This window comes from Neophocaena asiaeorientalis, unplaced genomic scaffold (genome assembly GCF_003031525.2).
Source record: "Neophocaena asiaeorientalis asiaeorientalis breed wild unplaced genomic scaffold, Neophocaena_asiaeorientalis_V1.1 scaffold192, whole genome shotgun sequence".
Taxonomy (NCBI): Eukaryota; Metazoa; Chordata; class Mammalia; order Artiodactyla; family Phocoenidae; genus Neophocaena; species Neophocaena asiaeorientalis.
Window position 1 is genome coordinate 3,941,891 of NW_020185326.1, and position 11,572 is coordinate 3,953,462.

The 11,572-nt window shown below is 45.8% G+C and overlaps 1 protein-coding gene across 1 annotated transcript in view; it reads right to left on the reverse strand.

Moving 5' to 3' along the window:
- Positions 1 to 387: 387 nt before the first annotated feature.
- Positions 388 to 11,572, reverse strand: part of GALNT12 (polypeptide N-acetylgalactosaminyltransferase 12) — a 39,039-nt gene continuing 27,854 nt past the window's right edge. Inside the window, exons 8-11 of the mRNA XM_024734427.1 lie at positions 10,174 to 10,305; positions 8,138 to 8,251; positions 2,824 to 2,970; positions 388 to 829 (exon numbers count right to left, since the gene is read on the reverse strand). Of these exons, the coding sequence (XP_024590195.1) occupies positions 689 to 829; positions 2,824 to 2,970; positions 8,138 to 8,251; positions 10,174 to 10,305 (534 nt within the window). The 3' untranslated portion in view covers positions 388 to 688. The remainder of the gene's footprint in view (positions 830 to 2,823; positions 2,971 to 8,137; positions 8,252 to 10,173; positions 10,306 to 11,572) is intronic.

Genomic DNA, 11,572 nt, shown 5'->3' on the forward strand with positions numbered 1-11,572 from the left:
AGAAGTCTACTCTGTGCAGCTGAAGTTTATATTAGCCCAGTACATCAAATTGTTCCCTTGAAGTTTCAGCTTTGGTGAGTCCTCTTTGACTAACATAAAGTTTTGACTATGACAGCAACACATAACCAAATAGCATTCTTTATTAAATAAATCTAGATTATCTCAATGACCTGAAGGAATCAATATAATGTTCCAGTGTCCACCTATCTACAATGAGAAAAATCTTAACCCAATGTTTGAGGTATTATCAATTTATGCAAAGTACATTGCATGAGTCTAATTTCCATGCAAACATCTTCATACCTGGGAATCCTTTCAAATACCAAAATAAAATATTTACCTTTTTGCTAAGGGGAATAAAAAGACATGACAGTAGAATATACATCTTGATAGAAAAATAGTTAAAAGCTTTTAATTCTCTGAATACCTAGCGTTAACATTTTATGACTACCCTTTGAAAACAGGGTATTTGGGAAAAATTTTAAAGTTTTCAAAATCAGTACAAAGCTTATTCACATTTTTATTAAAGCCAACATCACTTTCACAAATCACAAAATGATTTCCTTATGAAAAGAAGAGCAGCCAAGTGTTTGGTGTGTCTGTCTCTGTGCTTAGCTAAGTCTGTTAAACACGGAGTCCAGGGGCTCCCCCCATCTCCTCTAGATGGGCTCCATGGTACAGTGACACTTCATACCATGTGTTCCTTGAAGAACCATTTCTGATGATCTGAGTTGGTACAGTCTCGTAAGAGCGGTACAAAACTGTCGCTCAATTCCTTCCTCTCAGCCTGAACACATTTCTTGGACTGTACATGAAATAAAGAACCATCCTACAAAAGATAATAGACATTGGGTGTTCAAGATAATTATAAGCAATTCCTCAGAAAGTATCTTTTCCTTAAAATGTGTTGTTAAGTGCTCAGGGTGATTTTTATTATTTCAGAAATATTTATTGAGTAGTGAGTGTCTGCAGGTATGAAGGCAGCCCATGACTGTGCATAGAGAGGGCCAGCCGTGTAGAAACGTATGTCATGCTTGTCTCTCCCCGGGGCTCTTCATGAGGTCCGTGACTCTACCGTCAGGGCCGACGGTGCCATCTGCTGGCTGTTCTGGGATCGGTCAGACCCTATATCTCACCCTTGCTGATGTTCTTTTCCTTCAGGGTAACCAGGACCAAAGATCCTTTATTAATCTCTTCCACTTCTCTTAGGTCAACTAATTCCACCTCTGGTAGTCTCTTTCTCCTATGTATTTAAGTGGAGAATCTGGAAACTTGGCTTTAGTCCTAGCTCAGCCACAGACCAGCTGGGTGAGGGGACAGGTCACCAGAGAGGAAGCGGGTTCTGCAAACAATGCCAATTCCCAAACCCCGAAGGACAATGACCCTCTCTAACGCCTCACCCATTTCTTCTTTCCCCAGCTGTTGCTGAGTTAACTCGGCAAGTCTCTACCCAAGTTCTGGAGTTTATTTTTTTCCCTCCGTCTCTCTCTGGTGTAAGCTGTACAGCCCCCAAGGAACTTCATCATGGTTGAGCAGCAAAAGGGCAGAATAAGTGGCATACCTGTTCCAGGGAAACAGAACCCTTGGAAGTAAAATTAGATGCAAAAGAATCTCAATAATATTAATCTGGAAAGCCCTTAAAGGTGCTCATAAGTTGCCTTTAGAATAATGTGAAAGTAAATAATTAAAACTTCCCTCCTCCCACCCTTCTAAAGAAACTTGCTTAAATGGTCACTGAAATTAAAGATTTTTAAGGTAAAATTTTAACGACATTTCAAATCAATTTCATGATTTCTATCTTGCATTACTCTTCTTTGAGGGCTTACAATGGCTTCTAGTTGGAAGAAAGAAGGGAAGGACAAAACTTTTGGGGTTTACAAAAATACTTTTCCCTATTATTTTTTATATCACATAGACAGCACTATGGTGCCTGGCTTTTCAAGGAAACCTGCAAATTTCGTTGCTAGTCATAACACTTTCTACAGGAAAGCATATTCCAACTTCTAATTATACTTAGAATTAATCCATTTATAAGTAGTATAGATGAATCTTTCTATCCCTGGGGCCAGGCTGGGAATGAAAGCTTTCCATTGACATAAAAGTGAACTAATTCTTTCTTTTGAATTATTTTCTTTGGATTTATTCCCTCAAGTGCTTTTTTAGTGAGTCTTTGGAGATGACTGATGTATGAGTCCCACCACGGGCTTACTGCAAACATGGTAGAGGTAGTGCCTTTCAGGCGTGAAATAACACCCAGTTCCAAATCAACAATGGCTCTTCTGATAGAGAACTAACTCCATCAGAGAGGTTTTCTTGGTTATTATACAAGTAACAATTAATGTCTATAGAGCTTTACAGCTTCCAAAGACTCTTTCTGGCCATACATCTACTCTTCACTAGAGGTAGACAAGGCTGTGATTATTGTCCCCACTTTAGAGCTGGGAAAAATGGGACTTAGACAACGGGAGTGGCTTCTACTTGCATCTAACCTCATGTCCTTACACTTGGCAATTTGTTTCACTTGTTTGAACCCCACATGATCTCTGAACACATTGGCGACAGCGCCTCTTCCCATTCCAGCCAGTCGCAGCTCAAAGTGTAAGGAGGACAGGAAGACTGAAACGGAATGGACAGTGAGGAAAGAAGGAAAGTGCTATCGGTGCTGGATGCCATGGGATCCCTTGGGGTCACTGTGAAGTTCCTGGTCTCCTATAGGGGGCACATCCCTGAGACTTGCTAGGGACTCGCTTTACTTCCAGACTCCCCTCTGCAGCCTGTGGGGCCAGGAGTGACAGCAAGGAAGGCGTGAGACAGCTCCCTTACCTCCTGCAAGATGAACTTCTGATCCTCTGGGGTGGCTCCCTCGCAAAGATGCATGATGAGAACATCCATTCCGGCCTCCACCGCCACGCAGCCTTCTGGCTGGTGGGTGTTATAGCGTATTTCATTCTGGGACGTGTACTCGAAAAACTAGAAACAGGGCGGCCAACATGTGCCAGTTACCCTCTGATGTGCAAAGAGGGAAGTCTTTAGAAAGAGGGATGAGAACCTGGGGTCACCAGGGCGTGGGTGCTGGGATCCAGCCTTCTCCCCTCACCCACCAACACCAGCCTGTGTCCCCGGAGCACCACGTGCACCTCTGGAGGGGTGCTTAGCAAGCATGAATGGAGGGGCCCTTTCTCATGCCCTTCTCGTTTGCTAGATTGTGAGGGTGGGGCTGGTTCCTGGGTCACCCCACACCCGCTGTGCCTATCCCCAGGCTGTTGCAGAACGGCAGGAAAGAAGATGGACCGGTCCCAGCAGTCAGGGGCTCTCTGTGACCTTGACCAGCCACTTCCTCTCCTTTTCTTCATCTCTTTCCTCCTCCTTCCCCCGAAATATAATGGAGGCAACCATACCTTGGAGACTATAAAAGTTCTGTGCACAAGCAGGCAACAGGACTGCTAACAGGAGGACTTGTTCTTCAGAGCAATGGTTTTCCTACCCTAGTGTGCCTAGGAAAAATGCTGATTCCAGGCCCCACTCCCAAAGAGGGAATGAGGATTCCTTCTGTCTGAGATGGGGCCTAGGAAGCTGCACTTTTACACTTCTAACAAGACACACAGCCACCCATCCACCATGATCCATCCCCTTGCTTCCAGGAGATTCTGACACAGGTGACTGTTCTTAAGGCATATGGAGCACTGCTTCTCAAACAAATCTCCCTGAAAGCTGGTCAAGACAGGAGATGGGTTGGGGAGGGATGGGATGGATCTGAGAATCTGCATTTCTAAGCTCTCAGGTGATGCTGATGGTACCAGGTGGGGACACCTTTGAGGAGTGCTATTCTAAAGGGGGTTGAAGAACCTAAAAATTTTAAGGCTGTAGGGGTCTGAATTATGAAAGCTTACTGTTGACCATAATGGTGCATAATATTCAAATGGAATCGGGGTGACTCCAGGTTGGAGGAAAACTTGAATGCCCACCCCTCGTCTCCAGTGTCTGACACCTTACTTAGGACAGCAAGGCTTTGAAGGTCCAGAACCAATGCTTTGCTCTCTCCTGCATCCTCCCCTGGGCCCGCCCTGGCGGGTTTGCCTGCTTCCCGGGCCAGGGTCCTGTTATGGTCCTCAGAACTTCCAGGTCTTGCTCCCCTGCCCAGCTTGCAGTTCAGCACTTAACCCAGACCGATCTACCTGGGCCCTGACTGATGAAACTGCCCTAAAAACCGCTTTGCAATGTGGCACTACACATCAAATCCTATAATTTCATTTAAGAATTAATTCTGGAGAGACCTTCAAGATGGCGGAAGAGTAAGACGTGATCACCTTCCTCCCCACAAATACATCAGAAATACATCTACACGTGGAACAACTCCTACAGAACACCTACTGAACGCTGGCAGAAGACCTCAGACCTCCCAAAAGGCAAGAAACTCCCCACGTACCTGGGTAGGGCCAAAAAAAAAGAATAAACAGAGACAAAAGAATAGGGACGGGACCTGCACTTCTGGGAGGGAGCTGTGAAGGAGGAGAAGTTTCCATGCACTAGGAAGACCCTTTACTGGTGGAGACAGGGGTGGGGTGAGGGAGAAGCTTCAGAGCCGCTGAGGAGAGCGCAGCCACAGGGGTGCGGAGGGCAAAGCGGAGAGATTGCCGCACAGAGGATCGGTGCCGACCGGCACTCACCAGCCCGAGAGGCTTGTCTGCTCACCCGCCGGGGCGGGCGGGGGCTGGGAGCTGAGGCTGGGCTTCGGTCCGGTCGGAGCGCAGGGAGAGGACTGGGGTTGGCGGCGTGAACACAGCCTGCAGGGGGTTAGTGCACCACGGCTAGCCGGGAGGGAGTGCAGGAAAAGGTCTGAAGCTGCCTAAGAGGCAAGAGACTTTTTCTTGCCTCTTTGTTTCCTGGTGCGCGAGGAGAGGGGATTAAGAGCGCTGCTTAAAGGAGCTCCAGAGACGGGCGCGAGCCAAGGCTATCGGTGCGGACCCCAGAGATGGGCATGAGACGCTAAGGCTGCTGCTGCCGCCACCAAGAAGCCTGTGTGCAAACACAGGTCCCTATCCACACCTCCCCTCCCGGGAGCCTGTGCAGCCCGCCACTGCCAGGGTCCCGTGATCCAGGGACAACTTCCCCGGGAGAACGCACAGCGGGCCTCAGGCTGCTGCAACGTCACACCGGCCTCTGCCGCCTCACGCTCGCCCCGCATCCGTACCCCTCCCTCCCCCTGGCCTAAGTGAGCCAGAGTCCCTCAATCAGCTGCTCCTTTAACCCCGTCCTGTCTGAGCGAAGAACAGATGCCCTCAGGCAACCTACACACAGAGGCAGGGCCACATCCAAAGCTGAACCCAGGAGCTGTGCGAACAAAGAAGAGAAAGGGAAATTCCTCCCAGCAGCCTCAGGAGCAGCGGATTAAATCTCCACAATCAACTTGATGTACCCTGCATCTGTGGAATACCTGAATACACAATGAATCATCCCAAAAGGGGGTGGACTTTGGGAGCAACTGGAGACTTGGGGTTTGCTTTCTGCATCTAATTTGTTTCTGGTTTTATGTTTATCTTAGTTTAGTATTTAGAGTTTATTATCATTGGTAGATTTGTTTATTGATTTGGTTGCTCTCTTCCTTTTTTAAAAAAAAATATATATTTTCCTTTTTGTGAGTGTATATGTGTATGCTTCTTTGTGTGATTTTGTCTATATAGCTTTGCTTTTACCATTTGTCCTAAGGTTCTGTCTGTTTTTTGTTTCTTGGTTTTGTTTTTTTTTTGTGGTACGCGGGCCTCTCATTGCTGTGGCCTTTCCTGTTGCGGAGCACAGGCTCCGGACGCGCAGGCTCAGTGGCCATGGCTCACGGACCCAGCCGCTCCACGGCATGTGGGATCTTCCCAGACCAGGGCACGAACCCGTGTCCCCTGCATCGGCAGGCAGACTCTCAACCACTGCGCCACCAGGGAAGCCCTGTTTCTTGGGGGTTTTTTGTAGAGTTTTTAGCACTTGTTATCATTGGTGGATTTGTTTTTTGGTTTGGTTGCTCTCTTCTTTCTTTCTTTTTTTAAATTACCCTTTAATTTTTTATTTTTAATAATTTTTATTATTTTAATAACTTTTTATTTTATCTTATTTTTTTCTTTCTTTCTTTTTTTCTCCCTTTTCTTCTGAGCCATGTGGCTGACAGGCTCTTGGTGCTCTGGCCAGGTGTCAGGCCTGTGCCTCTGAGATGGGAGAGCCGAGTTCAGGACACTGGTCCACAAGAGACCTCCCAGCTCCATGTAATATCAAATGGCGAAAGCTCTCCCAGAGATCTCCATCTCAGTGCTAAGACCCAGCTCCACTCAACGACCAGCAAGCTACAGTGTTGAACACCCCATGCCAAACAACTAGCAACCCCACCCACCAGCAGAGAGGCTGCCTAAAATCATAATAAGGTCACAGACACCCCAAAACACACCACCGGATGTGGTCCCGCCCGCCAGAAAGACAAGATCCAGCCTCATCCTCCAGAACACAGTCACCAGTCCCCTCCACCATGACGCCTACACAAGCCACTGAACCAAACTTAGCCACTGGGGGCAGACACCAAAAACAACGGGAACTACGGACCTGCAGCCTGTGAAAAGGAGACCCCAAACACAGTAAGTTAAGCAAAATGAGAAGACAGAGAAACACACAGCAGATGAAGGAGCAAGGTAAGCACCCACCAGACGTAACAAATGAAGAGGCAACAGGCAGTCTACTTTCCTGAAAAAACTTTCAAGAAGAAAGTTTTCCTACCTGAAAAATAATTCAGGGTAATGATAGTAAAGATGATCCAAAATTGTGGAAGCAGAATGGAGAAAATACAAGAAACAAATACTGTATGCTAACACATATATATGAAAAAAAAATGGTCTGAAGAACCTAGGGGCAGGACAGGAATGAAGACACAGACGTAGAGAACGGACTTGAGGACATGGGGAGGGGGAAGGGTAAGCTGGGACGAAGTGAGAGAGTGGCAAGGACATATATACACTACCAACTGTAAAACAGATAGCTAGTGGGAAGCAGCCACATAACACAGGGAGATCAGCTCGGTGCTTTGTGACCACCTAGAGGGGTGGGATAGGGAGGGTGGGAGGGAGACGCAAGGGGGAGGAGATAAGGGGATATATGTATATGTATAGCTGATTCACTTTGTTGTAAAGCAGAAACTAACACACCATTGTAAAGAAATTATACTCCAATAAAGATGTAAAGAAAAAAAGAATTAATTGAGTAAGTCATCTGAAATGCAGATCTGTTGGTGTTTTTTCCCTCTTTTTTTTTTTTTCTGACCAAAGATGTCAGTGGCAGGGTTATTTATAGTCACAAAAACAGAGAGAAAGGGAATCAGTTACCTCAACAGTAATTAATATAGCCACACAAAGGAATATCAAGGGGCCGTTAGGAATGATATTCTCAAAGGGTGTCTAACAATACAAGTAAAGTATGATTAAGTAATGGAAATAAGAGACTATAAAACATGTAGACATTATAACAACTATTTAAAATACATAATACCAAGCTCATGCATTAAAAGACATGGGGGGACTTCCCTGGTGTTACAGAGGTTAAGAATCCACCTGCCAATGCAGGGGACATGGGTTTGAGCCCTGGTCCAGGAAGATCCCACATGCCGTGGAGCAACTAAGCCCGTGAGCCACAACTACTGAGCCCGCGTGCCACAACTACTGAGCCCGTGCACCTAGAGCCCGTGCTCCGAACAAGAGAAGCCACCGCAGTAAGAAGCCCACGCACGGCAATGAAGAGTAGCTCCCACTCACCGCAACTAGAGAAAGCCCGCGCACAGCAACGAAGACCCAGCGCAGCCAAAAATAAATTAATTAATTAAAAAAAAAAAAAAAGACACGGGAAGTAAATATATCTTAATTATAATGGTGGTCGCTCTGGGTCCTGTCATTTACTACTTGCTTCTACTTTTTATATTTCCCAAATGTTCTGTGATGAGTATATATTACCTTTATAATAAAAAAGTCACATATTTAATGCTTTAAAAACACACAGATTTCCCCTCATCTCCCTCTTTAAAGGCCCACACCAATGATCCCTTGAGCACTGAGCGTCCCATTGTCCATTGTCCCAGAGCTTGAGAATGTCAGTCTATTAAAGAAGCAGCACCTACCTGGTTCTGACCCATCCCGTGACAGTGGTACAGAATGACCTGATGTCCTGTGATCTGGTGTTCATTGGGAGGGTCATAGTCAAAGCAGTAATCTTTTAGTCCTTTGTTCTGGAGCTAAACAAAACATAAAGGCATTTTAGTCCAGATTCCACCTAAGGCTGTGTGGGCGGGTAAATGGAGTAAGAGGAGTGGCTGCCTCAAGAACTGGACTCACTGCGAAGAGCCCCTGCCATTTCTAGTTTTAAAAGTGTTTTCCCATCCTATACCACAGGCAGGAATCATAAGCTCCATTTTAAGATGATAAACCTGAGGAGCAGAGAGATGAACTCTTTATGGCCTGAGAGCTCATACCACTTCATGTCTCTTTAGTGCAGCCTTACTGCTGCACTAGGCCAAACACAGCTGGATTGTCACCTTGCGTATGTACCAAGGAGCTCCTGCTATCACGCATCTGCGAAGGACACCCCAACTGAGAGACCCGGCATTCCACAGATCAGAAGTCCATCACTGTAGATTACAGGAACAGCATAATACAGAGCCAATGATTCACACACAAAGTCACACGACAGGTAAGCGGAGATACCTGAGTCTTGAATCCAGGACCTCAGACTCCAAGTCCAGTACTCTCTCCATCACTCAACACTGCCTAATCTAATGTCATCTCTAAGATACTTTTGGATCTAAATCCCTTTAATCATTCTAAGAGCAAAAAAAACCATGGGAGGTTCCATGCTCCCTCCTCCCTTCCAGGAGCCTCCAGAGAAAGACTCAAACATCTTGCAAATCCCTTTCTGGAGAGTTTAAAGAACCTCCTTCTGAACTCCACTCTTGCCCTGGCCCTTGTCCACCTTTGACTAGCCTGGTCCTGAGGATAAGACTCAGCCATATAGAAAGAAGAATCCACAATCCACTAGCTCATAAAACACAGAACAGCATGTTCTTGATGTCCCTTTGCTTGTGAAGGAATCTGGGAACAGGAGATGTGAATAATCAGAGCATCTTATATCTAGAAGAACTCAAATGTCATTAAGCCAAGTTGTCCCCACTCTTGACCACCAAAGAACCTCAACCTCAAATCAGCTCCCTGTGTTCAAAAGATGTGGTCTACCAAATAAACTACAAGAAAAACTAAAAAAGAAGAAAAAAAAGGAGAAACCCCTAAAGATTAAAACAGATTGATTAAGCTAACTATATCAAGTTGGTGATAGACATAGAGAATGATTTTGAATGACTTTAGAGCATAGTATGTTTGACTACACTTCCCTAGTGAAATATATTTTATAAATAAATAGAGCTGCAAGAAATCTTAAACCTCATTCAGTATTACACTGTCAGTGGGAGGGTGGAGCAGAGAAGAGGGAAAGCAAGAGAGGCAAAATCTTGGTAATTGTAGAATCTCAGGGACAGGGCTCATTATACCACTCTCTCTACATTTCTGTATGTTTGAACATTTTCATAATGCTAACTAAAACGAACACACCAATACCCTGCTTTGTATTTATCAAGACTTCCAGAATGGAACACAGCTCTTCTGATGAACACAACACAGCAGAGGAGGCCTCCCTAAGTTGGTGGAGTTTCAAGCAAAAGCCAAAGGTGCTGGACATTTTAGTTGACCTCATCCCAACAACATTTCTTTTAGGTTTTTTGAAATAACACAAGTGACTCTCCTTCCCTACTACTGCTTTTGTGGATCCCTGAGTTGGAATTAGTAACTGGTCCAGTTATTGAGACTTGAAGTCATGTGATAGGAGTTAGTATAAAAAAATAGGACTTGGGAACACCAAGTTTCCAAGCCTCAGTTTCCATCTGTAAAATAGGAGGCTGTACTCACCAATTCTGAGATGCTTCCTGTGCTGACATTCTGGACCTGAGGCCCAGAGACTCAAGGGGAGAAGGAAGGACAGTGGATGAAAAGGGGGGAGGGGTGTGGGAGAGGCCAGCTGTCGCCATGAAGGGGTCTTTCTTTCACAGAGTTCGTCAATCAGACCTGGAGGCCAGGAGCACCCTGCCCAGCATGGGCCCACCTCGCTCACCATCCCGAAGAAGCCAGGCCTGTCCTCAGGCACGTGCAGTTCTGGATACACGGTACTCAAGAACCACTTGAAGTCCTTACACTGGAGCCTTGCACGGAGCTGCCTCCTCTCTGTCACATCCCCAAAGGGTTCCTGAGAAAATGACAAAACGGTGAGCCCCTGCAGGCCACGGCGCTTCCTATCAAAGCCCCCCTCTCACTCACTCAGTAAGCTTTTATTGAGCACCTATTGTGTGTGTAGCCTGCACGGTGCACGGAGGATAAGGAACGGCCTCAGACATAGTTGCAGCATCTTAGTAGGAGAGACTGCTGCACAATGACATCCCCAGGTGCTCTCACTGCAGGGAGGTGTGGCCAGGTACAGGAAGGAAGAACACAAAGCACCTGCAGATGGGACAGGGAGCTGAATTCTGGGGCTGCACCAGCATCCCTGGCCCCATGTGTCATCCATGAGCGTGTGATCACAGACCAGCAACAAGTCAGTAGCACACGTATGCCATAATGTTCTGATTCACCACTGATACCTGAGCACTCACTTCCAAACATAGGTAAGTATTCTAGAGGTAATTATGAATGAAAACCTTATATGCCCAATCTATTGAAGTCTAAATATATTCTTCGGATAGTAAGAGCAAAATGCTGCAATAATAAATACTTGTAGAAGTCTAGTTTTATGGACAAAACCAATGATTAAGAACTTTTTTTTTAGTTTATTAATTAATTTATTTATTTTTGCTGTGTTGGGTCTTCGTTTCAGTGTGAGGGCTTTCTCTAGTTGTGGCAAGCGGGGGCCACTCTTCATCGCGGTGCGCAGGCCGCTCACTATGGCGGCCTCTCTTGTTGTGGAGCACAGGCTCCAGATGCGCAGGCTCAGTAGTTGTGGCTCACGGGCCCAGTTGCTCCGCAGCATGTGGGATCCTCCCAGACCAGGGCTCGAACCCGTGTCCCCTGCATTAGCAGGCAGACTCTCAACCACTGCACCACCAGGGAAGCCCCCAATGATTAAGAACTTTTGAATAATTAAATAAAGCAAGCATCTATTTAGCACAGCAAATGTGCAACCACAAGAGCAATGCTGAGCACAAAGATAGGACTGTCCCTGACGTTAAACTATTAAAATTTGACAAGTTAAACATTTAACAAAATGGTAATGATAGGAAAAACATTTGAATAAAATTTCCAATTTCTCCTTATTTCCCAGAAGTTCATTCTTTGATTAGAGTCACTATGACCTCATCTTCAACCAAATATCCATTTCAACACACGGCCACTGGTCATTCAGACAAAAGGTGCATGCAGTGCCCCTCTTTCTAACATATTATTCTTTGGGAACCATCAGGAAGAGGGATCTGTGGGTTTCAGACTGGGTGACAGGGAAAAGCAGATGTTTCTACCCTGCA